Here is a 22,366-nt window from a genome sequence, read left to right on the forward strand (position 1 = left end):
TTAGTCATCTATTGAAAATTCTCTAGTCTCAATTCCAATTTCAATCATGATGAAGAAAGACAAATGTAATGAACAAGAAACCAGAAAGATATCAAAAATGAATGGAGCAAAATCCTGAAATTTCATTAAAAAAATGAGTAGTATGGATCAAACTGAAAAAAACCTTGTTTGATAGTTTAAAAAAAAGTGTTGCAAACTGAAAAAAGTTTAGAAGCTAACACATGAAACCTAAAAGATTTCAGAGATATTTTGCATTACTACTTAAGCAAAGGGTAGTTAAAAGGCAAAATAAGAAACTTTTCACCTCTGAACAAGCTTACAACTGACATAATGGCAGAACTCGATCACCAGGTACTCCCACGGATGAAATAAAACAAGATACAGTAGTTTAGGTTTATATATTAAATGGTTAAACATCACCAAGATTAAAGTTTTTATGAGCAATCAGTTTGCTTCATCAACTGGAATTGGAATGAAAGGATTAATCAAGTTCATTTCCCTTTTATAGCTGTTTCATAAGGATCGTTTTGCATAGTGTTGCTGTATTTTAGAGAACTGACATCAAATCATGCATTGCAACATAAACTTACCAACTCCTGTAGTTTCTCTAATTTTAAGGCTGCTTTTCTGCAGTTTGTCTTAGTATTATTCCACTCAATTACTTAGTTTGGATGGTCTAAGGAGTATTTTTCTAAAGATTTGCTATTTTTAATGCAGTATTAGCTACAAGAATTTAGAAATACTTTCTTAAACATGGCAAATCTTATTCTTACTTCCTAGATGTCAAACTGTTAAATTAAATTTCTCTATTTATAGTTTCACTGCAGACAGTGATGGTATATACATAAATTTTGTTCTGGTGTCTAATTTGTTCATTTCCAGCAATTTCCAGATGGAGGCCTGCAGCTTTGATAATAAAGGACTATTCAATGAATTAATTTTTACATGGTTGTATTGGTAGCAGTTTTATTTTTTCTGAATTAATCACAGAAATCCATTTATTGATTTCAGTTTAAATTCAGACAGGTATCTATTGTTTGTAGGATGTATTCATATTCATTTCAGTAAATTCATTCCATATCATACGATCTTATATAATGCTGCTACAGGTATGTTTTAGCCAATCAGCTAATGATATTTCAATTTAAAGCAAAAGTTTTTTAGGAACCACAACCTTTTGAATGCATCACATTTTTCTGCTTTGTTTGCTTACAGTGTGGATTTTTTCTCTATTTTGTCCATTGTTTCATATCTTAAATATGTAGAAAAGGTACAAAAATGTAAAAGGGGTACAAATTGTATCTATAATGATATGTGAATCAGAATATGCTTTTAAAGAATTTTTTTGTCCAGAAATGAGGTGTGATGAGTCTCAGAGATTGCAACTACACAATTATGCATTCTACACACCAGCACCATCTACAGCCATCACCCATGATTAAAATTATTTGTCTTCTCTTGCATTCTAAATTATTACATATATATATTTTTTGTTGGGTTGCTGGTTGGTATGAAGTGTATTAGCAGTTTGTAAGAAGATCCAGAAAATGAATGCTAAAAATTAAATTCTTAGCTGATCCAAAAGACGTGAGTGCTAAGAGAGTTTAATTGAAGCTTAAATATTTTTGATGAATATGAAATATACTTCTCTAATACAAAATATATTTTTAACCAATAAAAAATCACAATATTTTAAATTAATTTTTTGTGCGCAATGATGGAAAACATGAATTCTTATGTTTGCAAAAGGAATAGCAAAATATAAAAATAAACTAACCATAAGAATATATCTGCTTTTCACAGAGTTAATACATTAATGCTCGTTTTGGAATTTTGTTTTTGATAAAAAATGTGAACAAGAAGACAGTATGGATTATGTACATTATATGCAGGAACCTAAATGCTAAAAAAATGTTTTCTAATTACAGAATATAATTGATCCTTTCAAATATGCCTGTTTATATCTTGTATAAAATAACCGTAGATTTTTAAAACTGGGATCTAAGAACAAGTTGTAGTATAATTAATTTTTTCAAGTACTGTAACATCTAGTACAGAACAGATTATTCTACGTTTTTTAACTCTGTAAAAATCTCTATTTTTAAATAATTTCATTTGCAATTTTACACAAAATAATTATGTTTATCTTTAAAATACGAATCTTCAGTTCACAACTTTATTAACGCTTTGGCAGTTGTGAGAATGATAATTCTTTCTTCCCGAATATGCATAATGTGTGTCGGGTGTAAATTTGTAATGTGAGTGTGTTCATTTGCACCCACTACGATGCATTACTGGAATGCGAACTGAGCTTGTTGATGACCATGAATAGGTTAAAATATAATTTTGTTTTCATTTCTGAAAAACACACAATGATTTTCATAAAAATATGCATAGAACATCCAAAATTGAAACCTTGAGTATGTTTAGGAAAGATTTCTAGAATGAGAAGGAATTCTCAAAGACAAGATTTATTTTTAATTCACCTGTCAGCAATACACTAAAACTGAAAATAATTTTATGTTTTCAGTTACATACATTTTACATATTGTTTTTATGTGTTTTATATTATTGTGAATGAGAGAGATGCATTAAAAGACTTTTGTAGCAATCAACTGAGAATCTTGTCCAAAAATAAAGCTATAGAGAAACTTTTAAATGAACATGTTATGCTTTTAGAGAGATGATGAAAACATTATTTCCTTTTAAAATTTTGAGAGTGAAAAACTAAAAATTTAGAGCTTTCTCAACAGAGTCCATCAGTTATTCCTTATTTTAAGATAAATTAATTTATACTGCTATTTTGCAACCTAGAATGTTACAAATAAAGTAACAGTATCTAGTTTAATTTTGCAATGAAAGAACAAAATAAGTTAATAAATTTTGAATATTTTCTAAAGTTGATTCGAAACAGTTTTATAATTACTGTTAGAATTCATACCAAGATACAAATATGTCAAATGACTTTATTTTCCAATAAGTATATGAAAGTTATTTTCAGTAATGAACTGTTCAGCTTTTTGATATTACTGTGTGATTTTAAATGGATAAGCAGAGGTATTTTTCTTTAGAAAATAATGATAGTAATCTAATAAGTGATAATTTTAGCTATGGAAATGTACTTAAGAGCTATTTTATTGAAAAATTACCTCTATGGAAAACACGTTAAAAGAAAACTGGCTCATTTTTGCTATCAGAAATGGAACTCAAGGAACAGCTAACAGTGTTGATTGATCTCATATAATACTGTCTTCATGTATTTCTTAATTTAATAAAATTTAAACTAAAATGTATGCCATACAAGTGTCTTTCTTTTTAAAATCACAGCACTGACGTTATAAGTCGTAAAATGTAGCAAAACTGAATTAAATTAGTGGCATTATTAGGAATTTAATGCCATATGCATGAGGAGGAAAATTTTTTTCGGTGAATAATTTTTATATTTATTTGATTCTAGGAGCTTTTTTGATTATTTTAATGGTACTTCGAAGAAAAAAAGAAAATACATTTTTTATAATTTTACAAAATATAATAATGTATATATACATAATTTTCTTGTAAAATGAATATAAAAAGTAATCCCACCTTTAAAGAATACAAAACCTGATAAAAATGCTATTCCTGTTTTTAAGTAATAAGGATAAGATCCTTATTTCATAAATAATGATTTACATTCAACAATGAATATGTCTTGCCAATAATATAATTTATCCTTCATTCAATAAATATTTTATAATATTAAAAAGCTACAAACTTTTCTCAATATTTTCACAATTTAAAAGTTTAAACTGTAAAAAAGTAAGATACCTAATTTTTCAGTTTATCAAAAATATACCTTTCTCTTAGGTTGCATATATTCTAAAAAGCAAATTATTTTCATCATTAATGATTTTCATTAACACAAATAAATTAAAAAGTACTGTTATATTTACACATTTAAATCTGTACATTTCTTTTCTCTGGTGCATTATTGTGATTCAGAACTCTTAAAATAAAGACAAAATGCTACTCTTAATGATAAACCCTTTCACATTAGATTCTAAAGTTGAGTTTTTTTTTCCACTTGATAGAAAGTTTATTGAATAAACCTTTTCTTATAATGAGTAAAAATGCCATCAACAGCCAAAATCCACAACCTTTCTTTTATAGGAATGTTTTGGATTTTTTCTTTTGCTTTAATATTACTGATTGTAAACACTTCAATCTTTGTTCAGAAATAACTTTAATTATTAAAAAGAGAGAAACAGTTTTCTTCCTTAATCTCTGGGACTATAAGCTTATTTTTAAGTTAATACTGGGGAAAAAAAAACAGAGAAGTTTTACTGTTATTTTAAGGGATTTATATTTTTCCCAAAGACTGTTACGAAAAATATTTTAATATTATAACAATCTGATTTTTTTTAACTTCTCTTTTTAAAAATATCAGTACATAGGAAATAAATTATAAATTAAAACACTGTACCTAAATATTGATTAGGTTAAGTTATTTGAATATGACAAAACGTATGAGGGCTACTTGCTTAAGGCAATTCCTCCTGTAGAAAAGAAGACTGGCTCATATTCATATTACATATGGGGAAACTCAACCATGCAGCCAGACTGTTTGCAACTGCTCACACATAAGCTAACATGAGAGTGTTGAATACTAGACACTTGAAACAATAATAAGAAAATTTTGAAAAACTATAGAACTATATCAAAAATTAATACCATTTTCTTATCATAAAAAATAATTCTTTTTATTTAAACTGTATTCTTTTTTATGACATGTGCAACTATCAGCATGCAGTACTGGTAGTCACACTCAGGCCCAACTACCAGCATTCAGTGGTCTTAACCACTTGACATTGGTGGAGCAATTAAATATTGCCTCTTTTAATTGACTTATTGTTTTTAATGTGTAAATTGGATATTTTGGCACTATAATTACATATGCATTTATATCTAAAATTCAAAACTTTTACATGATGAAGTAATAATTTATAACATTAAAATGAAGCAGAAATATTACTGTGATTTAATAGACTTTGCCTATATTAAGTGAAATAAACTATTTAAACTGTATTCTTTTTTATGATAAGAAAAACATATTAACTTTCGATATAGTTCTATAGTTTTTCAAGATTTTCTTATAATTGCTTCAAGTGTCTAGTGTTCAACACTCTCGTGTTTATAAATATAAAATCTAATAAATACAAATAATTTAATGCTTTATAAGAAATAGACAACAAATATCATGTTTTTCAGATAATTTAGAACAATAACAGAAAGACTAAAAAAATATCTTCAGAATCATGTATTACTTGAAACAGACATATATATATATATATATATATATATATATATAAACACTTTCCCAACTGTAGTGATCAAAGTATAGTGGTAGAAGCGTGATAGTTATGGGGCTGTTTCTCATGATTTATAATTATTCTAACTGGATTCTCTGAGAAAACTTACGAACACAGAGATCTGTCTCAATATTTTAGTTTTGGCTTCAAAGCTAGCACAAGAGGGATAAATTAGAACATCTGCTACAAGCCATATTATATTATATCACCCATAATCAGGGATAAAAATGACCACAGTTCTTTTGCAAGAATAGCATTAAATCACATTTGCAACATTAAAAAAATTAGTTGATAATCTTTTTCTCAGAGTGATAGCTGTTATCACACTATACATTGGAACACCACATATTAATTTGTTATTTACTTGTAGAAGAACCAATAACCCAAGGTTCTGAGATGCTTTTGATAAGAATTAATCAACATTCAGAGATAATTTAAATACATAATCAAAAAATATATTCTAGATTCAAAACTTATAGAGAGATTGCTCAGGAAGCATTTGAAACAGAGCATATAAAAAATGCATGGAAAATTGCTGACAAACATCTTAAGAGTGGAAAGTCTTAAAAACTAGCATCTTTACTTTTAGTCATAGAAAATTCATCACACAAACTGAATGTGAGATTTCTGCAGATCAATGTGACTAAATTTTGAAATTTACATTCAAAGTTAAATCAATTACATGTATCTTGTTATGCTTTCTGACAAAGCAAATAACCTAGCCTAAAAATAACCAGTTAAAATTACCTTATGAAATTTATGTTTTAGGACGGATGATTATAGGTTATACTATCACAAGAAGTACACTTGTTAGAATACTATATATCTACATTCCACAGTAATTATGCTGCAGGTCGTGCATTAATTCACTGATATAAACAATACTTTGCCCATTATTAAGACGGGTATGTTAGCTTTATCCTTCCCTTCACTCCACTTTATGCATGAATATTTTTAAGGCTGTTTAAAAAATATCATTTGCTCTAGTAAAATATCTAATAATGCCTGAAGGTTACTAGAAAGCAACTGTCGTTTTCCTTCTCTCTATATACAAAAATAGTATAAAAATAAATATATAAATAGGCTAAAAATTCGAATACAAATTTTTAAACCCATACATACACATACACACATATACAAAAATGACTTCAATTATTAAAATTAAAATATTAAGTTTTTGCAACTTAAATAGTTAATTCAGTTGAAAATGAAATAACAATTATTCAACATCAACAGAGAATTAAAATTAAATATTACTGATAATATGCAGATAATATTTATTATTTAAATTATCATCATTAACAAGTATATTTAAGCTTCCTTAAAATATAACTTTATACAGCAATAAAAATACAAAATTAAGAAATTATATATAACAGGATTTATAACATTATTATTTCTAATTAAGTTCCCCTACTTCCTTTTTCATTTTCTGGTTGCAGATTTATGCTTGAGGAAGAAACTGATGCTCTGTGGCTTAACAGAAAAAGTTTCATATTTTGTTCTAGGTCAATATAAGGAAAGCAATCGTTAGATAAAAACTATAATGGTTAGGGCATGCAATTTGAACTAAGAATGAAATTTATTTCTCCCAAATATTTTTCTACCAAAAGGGAACTTAGTTCTTATTGTTATTATAACAAACATTACTGAAGTAAGACCATGTTAATAACTCATTTAAATAAACTAAATTAATTAAAAACATAGATAAAAGATTTTGGTTTAGAAAGAACAAAAATTCATTTAAAACAATACTTATTTTTACATATATAATGACTAGGATTAAAAAAATATAAATTAAAAGTGATTAACTTAATTCAAACTTCTCACATAATATAAAATGTGACATCTCTTCACAATGACAAAAATCTGACAATGCTATTTCATCAAGATAGCATAAAATTTTCCAGTTGCAGAAGTACATCCAGAGCTTCAATGGTGACATTTAAGTAGCCTACCTCCGTACAGTTATCTGAAGCATCATAAACTAGAAAAAATAAATATTTTAATTTTTACCAGAGATTACGGCACTATAACAGCACAAACATCTCATTACAATAATTACATAATACAATGTAAAAACATACGTTAATTAATGAAATAAAAAGCCCTGACAAATCTATCTCTTCAAAATAACTAACTTTACTATCACAACACAAAAATATCACCCACTTCTACCACTTTTTGAACACAGTCTAACAATAGTACAAGCTTAAAAAATATCATAAAACTGAAATTATTTTCAGATGGTAATGTATAACATTTATATCAGTAAACTGAGAGCTCAACTGTTAATGTAATACTAATGCGTTACTATTGGCAGTGTAGAAACCAGAAGGAAATGAAATATTATCAAACAAATTACTATGAGATATAATGATTAATAACGATTTATAGAACATTTAGTAAACAGAGAAAACTGGAATTTATAAAATATTACAAAAATCTGTTAATTCCAAAATAATACAGTAAAACACTCAATATAAAAATTACTAAGACCACAGTCTGGCCAAACATTTGAAAATCCACATAATTTAGTTGTCTTTCTGCCCCATGCAAATCAAATACAATTTTTGTTGTAATATAAGCAAGCGATTTTATTTTTTCATTTATCATATTTTATTTCAACTAAGACTGAATAGACAAAAAATATATTTTTATGAAAACATACTTTTTTCCAAGAAAAGTAAACAGTGAAATTATTTTCTATTTCACAAGTCTAAAACAGTATGTTTTCATTAATATAAAATACAATTAATACTTATAATACATAATTTCTTAAAAATATGTACTGCATCACTTTTGATATTATTTAAATCAAGAAGTAATTAAAGGCTACAAGCTTTTAATCTTACTTCACCAGAAAGAAGAGCAAGTAACCTTAGCAATATAAAACATTTTCAATCCTGACAGGTTACTGAGTCAGCTTACAAGAAAGATAAATCAAGAAAAGAAAAGGTTTAATTTCCATATGGTACTGATGAAGATCAGATCAATACTTGCACAATATACTGACTCAGCCCTATCTTATGACTTTACATCCAATTTAATGAAAGCTTACACAACTTTCTCACTCAGTTAATGTGAGTTTTCTTTAGTTCACTGAACAAACAGTATACAGTTTACAGAGAACCATGAAATAGTGTACAAAAGTTTTAGATGGAATGGAATTTATGATTGGATTCTGAATTTAGATAGGATACAAAAATTATTCAGAGAGAAATTGAATATTAATGTAAATTACTATTTCCTACATGTATTTAGAACAATAAATATTCTCTAAAAGCAATATTTAATGAAAAAAGGAAAATCTTACTTATGATGTTTTCATTAATCATATCTTTTTGCCTTTTAAAAATCTAAAAAATAAAATGAATTTTGGAATTTATGCAAAATGATAGAAGTTAAAATTTATTCTAAAGAAAAAAGGGAATAACTGTAAAATACAATGGAATATGAAACAAAAAATAATAGAATAAGGTGCAGATGCATTGGTTTCTTCATTGCTATTAAACTTTTGCCACAAATGAAACACAAAAAAATCTGAAATGAAAATACATTATATGCACAGAAAATCACTGAAAAGGAAAAGTATTTTAAATTCTATTTAAAATGCCTACACTAGAAAAATACTTTTATAGTTCTTCACTACAACATTTTAATTTTCTCTTATATATTTTAATAACAGTATTTATTTACTGGCATTTTAATCATAATAATTCTCTATAAGTGTAATTAATTACCTATAACTTAAGGTTACTGAAAACTTTTAATATCTAATCAAAAGTTACCATGTGCTTTTGTTTAGGATTTCTAATACCCACGCAATCATGCATTACTGTGTATTTTTGCCCGCAAAGTCAAATACTAATTAAAGGATAATGTGCAATCATCAAATGCAATATTTTATGAAGACGTTTGGGAGGGGGAAGCACAAAAATTAGTAATGACAATTGGCTTAGCTGAAATTTCCTCCTTTTTTGAATTCTTGTGTTACTGATTTGTTGTATTAGCATTACTGATTTGTTATGTTAGCACTTTATTTGGGCAGCCCTGATTTAATTTCCCAACAAAAGCACTATTCTTCTTAGGCAAGTAAAATAAAAAGCTATATATATACTTGAAAAGCTAAAAGAAACAGCTATATATATGTAATATATGGTTAATGTATTATATGGTGGTTATAATAAATATATGAAAGGAAACTGCCAACACTGATCAATACCTGTAACATTAAGACACAATAACACGCCGAATAAATACTAATATTATTCTATATAATTATTAACTACTACTATATATAATTATTAACTACTACTATTACTATATAATTATTAATATATATTAATGTTACAGGTATTAGTATTACCTGTAACATTGCTCCGCATTCAGGAAGAAAGGAGTGTGAAATCAAAGCCAGTGACTATAGCTATGTCAATAGTACAGGAGGCTATAACAAGACATTTCCTGCATTTTGTAAGTCTCTCATAAAATTATTCAAGGGCACATATTGATATGGATATACTTCATTATGTATTAATGATGATGTGTTTTGAATTATTTCTGAAGAACCAACAGACATTAAAATCAGAATTACTGGAAATGTAAATAACACATAAAAAGGTGGATACCACTATTTGGGAAATTAGTTTTATCAGACTATTCATAATAACTGGCCATCCAGAAAAAGTTAAGTTATTTTAATAAAACAAAGCAAGCAAGAACTCTCAGCCTAAAAAGGAGAAATGCCTTCATGAAGAACTTTTTAAAGAAAATTGGCTCATATCCAAGCTACAGATGGGAAAAACAATGAAAACAAAACATGTAGGCAGCCCCTTTACCCGGTATTGAACTCAGACTAAACTCCCTCAGCAGTCTTAACCATTCAGCCTCTAAGGTCAAGAATATATATTTTTTTAATATGGACCTATACACACTTTTTTAATTATGAAGAAAGCATTGCATTTCTAAATGATTACATAAAATGCAAAGGATAATTAACATGTTAATATTGAATATGGATTGGATATTAAGAAGTTCGCTGCCAAAGCTGTTTAAGTATATTTACTCAGACATGCCAAGATTCTGTCTGCATTTTTATGCTTTTAAATTATTTTCTGCTGTTTTATTATTTAAATATAGATATAACAAATTACTTTTAGTAGTAACTAATTTCACATGAATATACTCATAATTGGCATATGAAATAATGTTTTTGCTCCCTGTGGCAACTATAATATAACTTAAAACTGAATAAAAAATACTCACTCTTTTCACGCAAAATTTCTCAAGTACAATATTTTGTTTTCCATTAGTCTTACATAATATATGGTTGAGCATATATTATAACATATGGTTGAACATAAGTCACTGAACAAGAATTTTAGCAGTCCTCTTATAACATTTCCCAAGTAAATACCCCCCAACACACCTTTTTTGGGGGACATTCTAAATATTTAGTTATAGTTTTGAGAAATAAATGATCTGATAATTATTTTTTGAGAAATAAATGACCCATTTCAGAATTTTATTTAGTCCCTTCCTACATACCAAACACCTAAACTTTGCATGCATTTAATATGACAGTACATGTACTCGGTCCTTTAGGTCGGGCAATCTAGCTCAAAGCATCTCATAGCTGGCAGGTTCACCCAGTTTGCCAATTAGGAGTATTCTTGTAGATGGCAGCAAACATATTAATAGAATCTTTATAAATGAATGATGGTGTGAATTTCCTCCAGAAAATTTTGAAAGCATATGGATTTACTTCATTATGTATTAATGATGATGTGTTTTGAATTATTTCTGAAGAACCAACAGACATTAAAATCAGAATTACTGGAAATGTAAATAACACATAAAAAGGTGGATACCACTATTTGGGAAATTAGTTTTATCAGACTATTCATAATAACTGGCCATCCAGAAAAGGTTAAGTTATTTTAATAAAACAAAGCAAGCAAGAACTCTCAGCCTAAAAAGGAGAAATGCCTTCATGAAGAACTTTTTAAAGAAAATTGGCTCATATCCAAGCTACAAATGGGAAAAACAATGAAAACAAAACATGTAGGCAGCCCCTTTACCTGGTATTGAACTCAGACTAAACTCCCTCAGCAGTCTTAACCATTCGGCCTCTAAGGTCAAGAATATATATTTTTTTAATATGGACCTATACACACTTTTTTAATTATAAAGAAAGCATTGCATTTCTAAATGATTACATAAAATGCAAAGGATAATTAACATGTTAATATTGAAAGTGTACAATCCTTTAAGTAATATTATACCTTATGCATATATGACATTAATGCACTTAGATGCAATGTTAGGAATATTTTATAAACTTGATCACTTGATGCTTAAGTGACTAAAATAAGAAAGAAAGATAACTTTTCATCAAGAAGCTCTTATTCACAGTGTGTATGTGATTCTGGCAAAGCCTCGAAAGCTATCTGCCTAAGTGGAGGGATGCCTTCGGGGAGGACTTTCTAATGGAAAATGTCTCATATACACGTTACACATGGGGAAAACAACGAAAATGACCATGCAGCCCTTCACGAGATTTGAACCTCGGACCGAACTTTAGCGACTTTACCACTCGGCCGCTGGTGGGCTGCTCTTATTCACAGAATTTATGAATAAGTAATAATATGAAATTTTATAAAGAGATATATAATATCACCAAATAAGACAATCCTTCTCTTGCAGCTCTATAATCAAGGTATTATTATTAGATATATGTAATTTTGACTATTATTAATAGTTTTTTCAATTATGATTTCTAATATTCCACCCTCCTCAGAAGATACAATTTTAAAATGCTACAAAGCTTTACAAAATACAAATCGAGGGAGACATAAATAGTTAAACATTGTCCTAAAAAACATGTACTAAAATACTTTAGTTGCATTTACAATTACAAATTTAAAAAAAGCACCTCTTGTAAATCTAAAGATCCATATCCAACATCTTCACACTCTAAATCTTGCTCTTCTGGTAGAGGTTCACTAACAACTGTAAATTTAATTCTAAAAACAAATGTTTCAACCATTAGAAATTTTTGAAATGTACACATAGAACTATATATAAAATTATGCACTACCAAAAAAAAAAAAAAAATCTAACAAAGATGTATTTTAATTTCTATACTTACAGACTAGAATCAGGTGAATCAGAAGTAAACATTTTGGACAATAAACTCCATTTTTTTACATCTTTAGATCTGAAAGGAAAGACTAAAAACAGGAAGAAAGATTAATTATTTTCCCTGATAAAGGTTCTTTAAAAAAAGAGAGAGAAAAACTGAGCAAGAAGAAAATTTAAAATATACAATTTGTACACATTAAAAGTATTTTTATATTCTTTTGAAAATTTTTTAAGCAGAAATTATGTATTGATACGAAATGTCCAGGCGTGGTAAGACAGCTTCGCACAGCAGTTTTAGGGTTGCCATAAAATGGCAAGGGAAGGCAGGGTTGCCACATTTGGCAACAGAATTAGCGATATGCCATGGACGGATGGAGAACATTCTGGAATGAATTCTTAACGAATTTCTGGTTTAGCACAGAATGTTCTCGAACACAAGCCAAAAACTATATAAACCCAGCTGGTACGTGGAGAGTCAGGGCCAGATAGTGTGTGTCTCGAGTTAGTCAGTCCGTGCGGAGTCGATCGAGTGGGTCGCCGAGTGCATCGAAAGAGTCTCTTAGTGTATCGCGGTTTGCATCATAGAGAGAGTGTGTTGAGCTCCGGAAATGACTGAACCGAAGAGTCAGGAGCTGTGCTCTGTGTGTCGTCGAGTGCATCGCGAGTTGTAGCGTAGAGAGTCTCGAGAGTACGTGGAGCTCCGAGAACGACCAAGCAGAGTCGGGAGCTGAACTCTGGTTCTTTGCAGTGAAGCTGTCTCCACCGTTACAGCCTGATAACCTGAAGGCTGTGTCACTGATTGTTCCAGCGAGTTTATAGTAGATCTTCAACAACTGTAAAACATGACTTTGGAGCTGTCCTGATTAATATTGGCTAAATAAAGTGTGCTTCAATACTTCATCAAGTGCCTACATTATTCACTCCAAATCTATGAGCCGGTACGAACATGAAGGAAGAAAATTACGTAACAGTATTATTCAGATGAACATCAAAATGAAAATCTGACAAAAATTTCAAAAAACTTAAACTATAAATAAGTTCTACATCTAACAACATATAAATAAGTAATATACAGTTGAGCCCTGTTATAATGAATTCACAGATACAGTACAAAGTCCGTAATCCAGACGTCCATTATGCGGAATGATCTATAATTCGGACCTCAAAGCCAAAAACTTGCACATGTGCATAATGCATTTACGCATGCGCACTTCCGATAGTGAAGAAAGTGACAGAGAAATTATTGACAACAAAAAAATTTCGATTGACAAGTTAGTTGGTATTCTCGACACGGCAATTACGGGACTTGAACAGTGGAACTTTGTAACTGAACAAGAAATTATGTCTGTTTATAGAATTAAAGAGAAAGTATTAGCACAAAAAACAAAGCAACCTAAACAACTTACATTGAAAGAAATGTTTAATAAAGTAAACAAATAAATATTAAGCTTTTTTTTGTAAATTTTGATACTCTTTAGATTATAATTGCTCTTTATTTCATAAATTACGGTTTCATATTTTTAATTGCATAATTTCTGCATGCCATCTTACCAGATTTAAATTGATGATCTATAATCTGGAAAAAACCTAATCCGGAATCACCGAAGTCCTGATGAGTCCGGGTTACAGACTTTGTACTATATAATGAATGAACCTTTTGATCCTTTTTAGTTTCCGATACACAAAATGTTATTTTTTACTGTTGCAGTGAACTTCTAAGAGTATGAAGATTAGATATAATAAACTGTATGGGTATCTTCGATGAATTTTATTTATTTATTTATTTATTTATTTTTTAGTTTCATAAATTTTTTTTGCAAAATTCATCCAAGTTTTAATTAAAAAAAATTAACCATTAAGATCCTTCATATTTAGGATATTAGGATTTCCTATGTGTCCGAATTCCACATTCTATTCATAAAGGAAAACACCTTCATATTTTTCTTTCACTTTTCTGTATTCTAAGCAAAGATGATATCCAACTCTAAGAGAACAAGGATATAACAAACATGTCTTAGGACACGATATAGTATACATGAAAATTGAACCAAAAAAGTATGAATGTGTTCTCTGATTTTATTCATATTCTTTGAGCTGCTTTACAGATCTATATTCAAGGCTGATGCTACAATGAAAGTTTTGAAATTTTCACTACTCAGGTAGTGAATCTTGCAGTTTTTAAATTGAACATTATTTTAGGGAATGAAAAGTTTTGATCCTTATCGGTTTGTTTTGTTTGAGTATAAAAGCTCTCCAAGTTCTACTCTCCAAATATTAATTTTGCATTAGGTCTTTTGCAAGACATAAGATGTTCTCTATAAAAATATTCTTTATTAAATTTTTGTGTTGCGGCCATGCATATTTTGAGAGAAATGATTGTATTTTCAGTGGATACTGAATAACACATGTAAGTGATGAAATTATTTTCCTTTTCCTTATTTTCCAGAAGTGCAAAACTCTGACATATTGTTTCATCAACTCTTTACACTATGTTTTGGGTCGAAATTTCCTCCGCATTGAGAGATGTAAATTTAAAACTTCTGCACTGAAGATAATACGAACATTATTTGAATATAAAATGGATACTGTCAAATTGATATCAGCTAGAAATACAATTTTTCCAATTCTACAGATGGTACCATATGAAAAAATTGAAACTGCATAAATTTTACTCATGGAACATATTTGCACATGCAGAAAAAGTTCAGAAAGGGCGAGAAATTGATGCTAAGAAGCATTTTTGAAATGGTTTGCCATTCAAAGATGCAGAAATCTGTTAATATCTGGACATCTGCTTCAGATACAGATAAATGAATTTGCCAGGCACTTTGGAGAGAATGAAAAAGAATGACCAGCAAATTTAATAACTGGGTGTAACAAAAATTATATCTAAAAGCGATTTTATTAAATTAAATTTATTATTCACTTCTTTTGGTAGATGTGACAGGTAATCAATCTTTTTTTTTTTTTTTAGTCCAAAGGGGCAATTTGCCCAGAAGGAGTATAAATTTCATTTTGGCATTTTGCGTCGATTCACAATAAGCATTGTTTCATTTTTAAAATTGTTGCTACCAAATATTATCGCCCTCTGTTATATTTACAGATTAAATAATGAAGAATCCGCATGAATATATGTATGTTTCTCACATTGTGATAAAACAACGGTACATAGAGCCATCAAAATTTGAATAACGTAATCTTCCATAAAATATGGACGTGTAAGCCCTAATTTGAATTTGAAATTTGTTTTATTATCCATTTCATATTTTGTAACACTTCAAAGGTGCAATGGCAACACTGCATGGAAAAAATAAACAATTTTATCTCCAGCGTGCAAGACTCTGTATCAGAAATTCTAAAGGTATGCTCATTTTAAAATTATTTTGTGATATTTATGTTGAAAATTTTATGGTTTAAGTGTGAAGAACATATTTAATAAATAAAGATAACACACAAAATGTTAAAAAAAATGCCCCTTTGAACATAATTTAAAATCTGAAACCTTTCAGTTTTTTTTTTTTTTTTTTTTTTTTTGTTTGTTGTTGTTTATTCTCGTATTATTATTTTATTTATCATTTACTTTCTATAAGTCTGTGTGAAGGATCCACTAGTCTTATGATATCAGATATAATGAACTACACTTCCTGTCTTTTGAAGTTTGTTAGATTGGATTAAACTGCAACATTAAATAAATAAATAAATCAGAAAGTATATATGCATGCATTATGATATATGAGAAATTAAATTTTTAGAGATGAATATGCATGGAATATGCATGAAATTAAACTTTTAGATACATTTCACATAAATATCCAGAAGCTAAAAATACAACAGACTACACTAATCACTACAGAAATTAAAATAAATAAATATATAATATAATAAAAGCACAAGGAAAAAACGGAGCACTGTTGATGCATACGTAGATCCATATTTGAAGAGGAAGACTTCTGATTATGTAATATGCTAATATGTTGACTTGGTAATATTTAAAGAACTTAGCAGTTGAGGTGGTTTTAATTTCATTTTTATTTTCCAGTTAAAATTTGTGGCCACTATTCACTTGGCACTCGTAGTTGTGCCTATTCAAGGACATTTACATTTTTGATATTATAGCCAACACAGCTAAATTACATCCTAGCAAGGTAGAGAGCAAAGCTGAAGTGCGTAGTTATGCGAGATGGAAGCACACTAAAAGAAAGGTTTTGGTTTGAGTTAAAAGTTTAATTTCACAAGTATTACATCATCAGCGCTGCAAAGGCCATGCAAAAAGGACAGATTTAGAAATGAAGAAATCAGGAGAAGTTATTACGACTTTTAGAACAGAGAGGAAGAATTAATATTTTACCGTTAGTTTAAATTATAATTTTATAAATCAGCTTCATAATTTAATTTAATAAAGGTCTCTTGCTTCCTCATTTTTTAATTTGGTTATTTCCTTTCTGTATTCTAAAAGTAGTAATACCTTTTCTGGACTGTGCTATTTCTAGATCAATCTATGTAACATGGCTTGCATAACGCTGATGATGTTGCTAATTTGGAAACTGAACGCTCAATTTTGAGAACTGAAAGCTTTCTAACCTAAGACAAAACCTTCTCTTGGTGAGCTTCAACACTACATAATTGCACGCTTTAGCTTCTAAGCCTGATACGGGAGACCCCTGTGTGTCTGTAGGGACCACTTTGGGAAACAGTGCTCTAACATGTATAACTGATTGAAAAATTTCCTGCAGAAGAGTTTTAACTACAATTTGAATTTAGATTTTAAGACAGATATTAAAAAAGAACAATAGCAGGGTGACTGTTGTATGGATGAAGAAGAATTCCTTTACATTAGTATAAATATACATTTTATTTACAGAATAGTAAAATTAAAAACTACAAAATTACACAAATTCATATTTAATTATTTTTATCATTTTAATTATGGTTTTAATTTCCAAAGTTTCTATCTGACACTATAGACATAACTATCAAAGTTCATAACTATAAAGTTCTATAAAGTTCTCTTTATGGTGCCACTCACCTACTGAAATTTATTGTACAACAGATAATCAACTCCAAAAAACAGTTTTGTACGTTGAATATAAACTGAAAAATACTGGCTTTACTTTTTTGCAAACTTTATTCAATATAAGTTTTCTAGAATTACTAGATATTAAGTAACTACAATAAAATTTTATTACTTTTACACAGATGTCTTAAAGATATTAAAACTGATTACTTCAAATACGAAATTCAGTATTTTCTAGGGAAAAGCTCAAATTGAATTACATAAAATGCAATCACAATGAACACTGGCTGGTACCTAAACATAAGGTTTTTAAAATAATTCTATGAAAATTGATCAAGTTTTAAAGAAAAGCTATATATGCTCGCGTATAAAGTAATTCCAACCAGAAATAAATTTTCTTTAAAGTAGACATAATTCCACTACAAAAATAACTGCTAAGTCAACATAACAATAAAATAATAAAACTCTGCAAGAGAAAAAAAAAATTACTTAATTTTTTTTAAAACAAGAAATTAAAAAAAAAATTACCTTTCTCAAAGTTATATTCTATTTTGTGAGGATAAGCTTCTTTTGGTAGAGAAATCGGTGTTTCAAGTTCTTCTAATGGATAATCTAAAAATCTGTACTCAACATACAGCATCTTTATTGATGCATTCTGAATTATTGCAGTTCCAGGATTTAATACTAAGTAGGAAATCACAATTTTCATAGATGTTACCTATATACATACAGAGAAATTATTAGTATAATAAAAGAGTTATAATTTTTTTAAATAAAACACTATTATACATTATGTTATTTTTTGTATTGCACTATTAACTGTTTTTTTAACAATATACACACATGAAACTTAAGCATGAATATTTAAACTCGTGTAGAGAAAACTCTAAACCAATGCACATGAAATATTTTTGTTGATATCCAACTTGTTGAAGATATTGTAATTGCTGATCAAAAGAAACATAACAAGCCTTGTAGAAATGTTATTAAAAGAAATTGTGGAGAGTTGAAGCATGGATAGAAAATACTTTATCCAGACAATTTGATTTTATAGTAAGAACTATGTCCACTTCTAATTTAAAGTTACATTAAGAATGATTTATTCTGGGGCAAATAACAGTGTCTGTTCTTTAGAGTCTGCACTAGACCTTACCTTTTCCAGCAAACAACTGCAAGCCACAATTCACCTCTCTACAATGTCTCTGTTTTACTCAATGGGATTGAAGCCTCAACCACCATCAATAGATATACTTTTCAGGAAAGTCTTCCCTGCTCTAGTTTGATGAAGTGTGGCATTGTCATTAATGAGAAGACATGCTTAAACAGTGGAACTACAAACAGTCAAATATGATGTTCAAAAACATCATTACAAGATCATTCATTATCATGCCAAATGCCCAGAACCAGTTGCTCAGCATTTCTATCAATCATGCTGCAACTCTGCACCATCAATTCAACACCACTAAAATTATACCTTTGTTCTGTACTTTCCTGTTCATAGGCTTTACCTTTTTCCTGCCAGATGAACTGACATCTGAAATCTAATAGCAGTATGAATCAGTTCTCATCAGAGGAAAAAAACACTGCAAAAACATTTTACAATACTCTCTGAATAGCATTGCACAGATGATCAGTCTCTGAGCATACGGTCCCATAAAATTCAGACATGAAGCTATAGTTTGGTGGGATATCCTTAAACTTCTGCTGCAATACGCACAACTTGCAAATTAGATGGCCTGTAATGTCAAATGAATTTAACTATTAAAGTTAAATATTAAAATTGTACAGTTACAGAAGAAGGACATCTTGCTGAACATGAAGGGCATCTATTATACTATAAAGCTTACCAAAGCTTGGGAACAACACTTTGCTTGATTTCAAACTCCAATGCAACTTTGTTGATTATCAGGAGCATTTTTTCTAACTTTCTTTCAAAACTTAAAACATAAAAGATAATAAAGATGTTTTTGAGACACAATAAAAATTTCATGTTTATAGATTTAGTTTTCACTTTCAGAACATTACACAAATGCAGTTCCTTGTTAGATTTAATTTTCTTTTCACTTGTTTTCAACTTATGATGTGAACCCTACACAAGAACAGGAAATATATATATTTACTAGCATTCTGGTACTATATTTTAACAATGCAAATTTATGCTCATCTTGAAATTTTGGTCTCATATAATAAAGTCAGACACTTAAATAATAAAGTCAGATAAAAAGTTTCAACAAAAGTACTTTTTTTTTGTAAGATGATTGATTTTAAATTTCCATAATGCAAATTAAATTTTCTTAGATATAAGATTTCTAATAACTGAGTTTCCTAACACATGAAACCATTATACTAGGTGTATACATTTTTATGGAATTTTACTAATAAAAAAATGTTCAAAGATAAATGCAAAAATATTAAATTTTTTCCCACTACCTTTGAAGATGAAAAATCTTTAAATTTGATAATTGATCAATCCTTTCGCGTTAGAGTACTGAGCTATCAATAAAAATCACGATGTCAACAATCTCTACATTACTAGACAAACAATATTTTTGACGATTTCATGTGATTTTTATTTGTGATATAGTCTGGACAGTAATGCACTGGCAAGCTAGAAAAATCAATATATACATATACAGTCATGTATGTTACAGTCTGCATGCATTTGCTGATTCTGAATTCTCCACCCAAATACACTGATGGAACTGGAGTGGGGGAAACTTCCATGCACTATGTTAAGAAAACTTTGTAGTGGCCTACTTACTACATGAGTAACAATTATTTTTAATTTCAAGTACTTTATATTTTTGCATGTGTTTAATTATTTCATAAAATTAACTTTAATGTTCTGTTCATATTTATATTTCTTTTATGCTGAATAGCTACGAGTAATGATTCATGATTACTTTGGTTTTCGAATGTTGTTATTCTAGCAGCAGCTCATTTTGATAGCTGAAAAATAAAGCAGAAAAGAGTTATTTGTTTGTAATTTTTCCTGTTCTTAATTATAATTTAGTTTGAACATCAGTAGCTAATGCTACAACTTGGTGACCTTTTATTTTTGAAATGACAACAAATGACTCTTTTGAAACTGCTGGGAAAAATTAATACAGTTGTCAGAACTTCATAAGATGAGTGTAAAAGTACCTCCTCCTTTTTTGGTGGATAAACCAGAAATATGTTTTTTTTTTTTTTTTCAAGTTGAAGCGCAGTCCGAAATTAGTAATACCGTTTCAGAAGAAATGAAATTTAATTATGTAGTTTCACAGCTTGAACCTAAGTTTGCTGAAAATATTTGGACATTGTAATGAACGAAAGTGCCACAAAATGTTCAGATGCTAAAACTAGGTTATTATATTTATTTAAGGAAGGTGAAAATGTATGGATTAAATGTTCGATTACTGATATAGAGCTTGAAGACATGAAACCAAGCCACTTTTTGCAGAAGTAGAGATCAGCTGGTACTGCAGATATGTCTGAAAATTTAACCAAAACATTATGGCTTGAGTACCTCAATGAATAAAAAATATATTATTAGTTAGTGATGAAGATGTAACCAAGTTAGCACTAATGGCAGATAAAATTAGTGATATGAATCGGAAACCAAAAATATTGCTAATTCCACTTCTGTTCCCCTATTTGTTGCACAAAATTATCTCTCTCAAACAAAAAATAAATCAAATAATCATTCCCTCAAGACACACAGACTCAGATTCCCACACACAATCTCATAAACGATATGACCCAACTGGCAAATTTTTGTTTCTATTACTTTTGATTTTGAGCAAAATGAATTCCTGAGAAATGCCGGCCTCCATGTGGTCTCCTTTTTTGGAAAGTGCACAGCTCTGTTACTCCTCCCTCCAAATATCTTCTCATTGAGTAACAAAACAATATGAAAATAATCAATGTTCAATAAATTTACTTTTGCTAATGAGTAACAGTCAAATAATATAATACAATACAAAAATTTTAACTGAATATTTTGGAGGAGTGCAGGTTTAAATTTAGCAATATCTGCTAATATACTAACTTTTTCTGACTGTTTTCTGTATTCACATAAAGATTGTGTATCACCATCACTTTCTGATTCTTCTGAATCTTCATGAGAGAAACCTTTGTCTTCATCTGACACTTCTATAATAAAAATATATATTTCTAACAGTTCTGTTTAAATATAAGAAATGATTGATATTTCTACAAATATATTTCCAATACAATGTTTTAAGCTAAGCATTCTGAAAAAAAAAAAAAGGAGGGCTTAATGAAATTAAAATTCAGCAACTAAACAAATAAGAAAAATTCACTAGCATATCATGCAAATTTACATTGCTTGAAAATTACAATACACACCATTTAACTGGAGGAAAAAATGAATGGTTTTTCAGAATTTTTTTTATATATCATCCACACCTAAAATTGAACACATTTTGTGGAATTAACCTAATTTTGAGAGCACTGTTTTACTAAAAAATCACTATGCATATTTTAAAAATTCACATTTTATTCAGACACTTAAATTAAAAAAATCTCCACAATATATTAAAAAATAAGTCTTAAAAATTCATCATTAGCTGGTGGTAAAAATTCATCATTATGATGATTCTGTGGTGAGATATGTAACTTACGGATTAGAAACATATTAAGTACAACAATAGTAGATATGTTCACAGAAGATAATATGTTTAGATAAACTGCTGATATATATAATAAGATATTCAGCTATGAAAAGGAAACATTTTAGTACCAACAAAACTTTGAACTTGATACTGCAAATTTCAGTTAATGGACTTTTATTTCTCCCATTATTTCAATGGTGCAAATAGTTTCTATAAAAGTTTTATATGCCACACAAAATTAC

General features: G+C 28.8%; 1 protein-coding gene across 1 annotated transcript in view; it reads right to left on the reverse strand.

Annotated features, from left to right (window-relative positions):
- Positions 1–2,455: 2,455 nt before the first annotated feature.
- LOC118185718 (protein fantom-like) overlaps positions 2,456–22,366 on the reverse strand; it is a 137,870-nt gene continuing 117,959 nt past the window's right edge. Inside the window, exons 32-37 of the mRNA XM_085810604.1 lie at positions 21,539–21,642; positions 18,037–18,226; positions 12,502–12,583; positions 12,286–12,376; positions 8,665–8,707; positions 2,456–7,335 (exon numbers count right to left, since the gene is read on the reverse strand). Of these exons, the coding sequence (XP_085666730.1) occupies positions 7,235–7,335; positions 8,665–8,707; positions 12,286–12,376; positions 12,502–12,583; positions 18,037–18,226; positions 21,539–21,642 (611 nt within the window). The 3' untranslated portion in view covers positions 2,456–7,234. The remainder of the gene's footprint in view (positions 7,336–8,664; positions 8,708–12,285; positions 12,377–12,501; positions 12,584–18,036; positions 18,227–21,538; positions 21,643–22,366) is intronic.

The sequence above is a fragment of the Stegodyphus dumicola genome, chromosome 2 (assembly GCF_044657685.1).
Source record: "Stegodyphus dumicola isolate Sdum_Otavi_A_Nest chromosome 2, ASM4465768v1".
NCBI lineage: Eukaryota > Metazoa > Arthropoda > Arachnida > Araneae > Eresidae > Stegodyphus > Stegodyphus dumicola.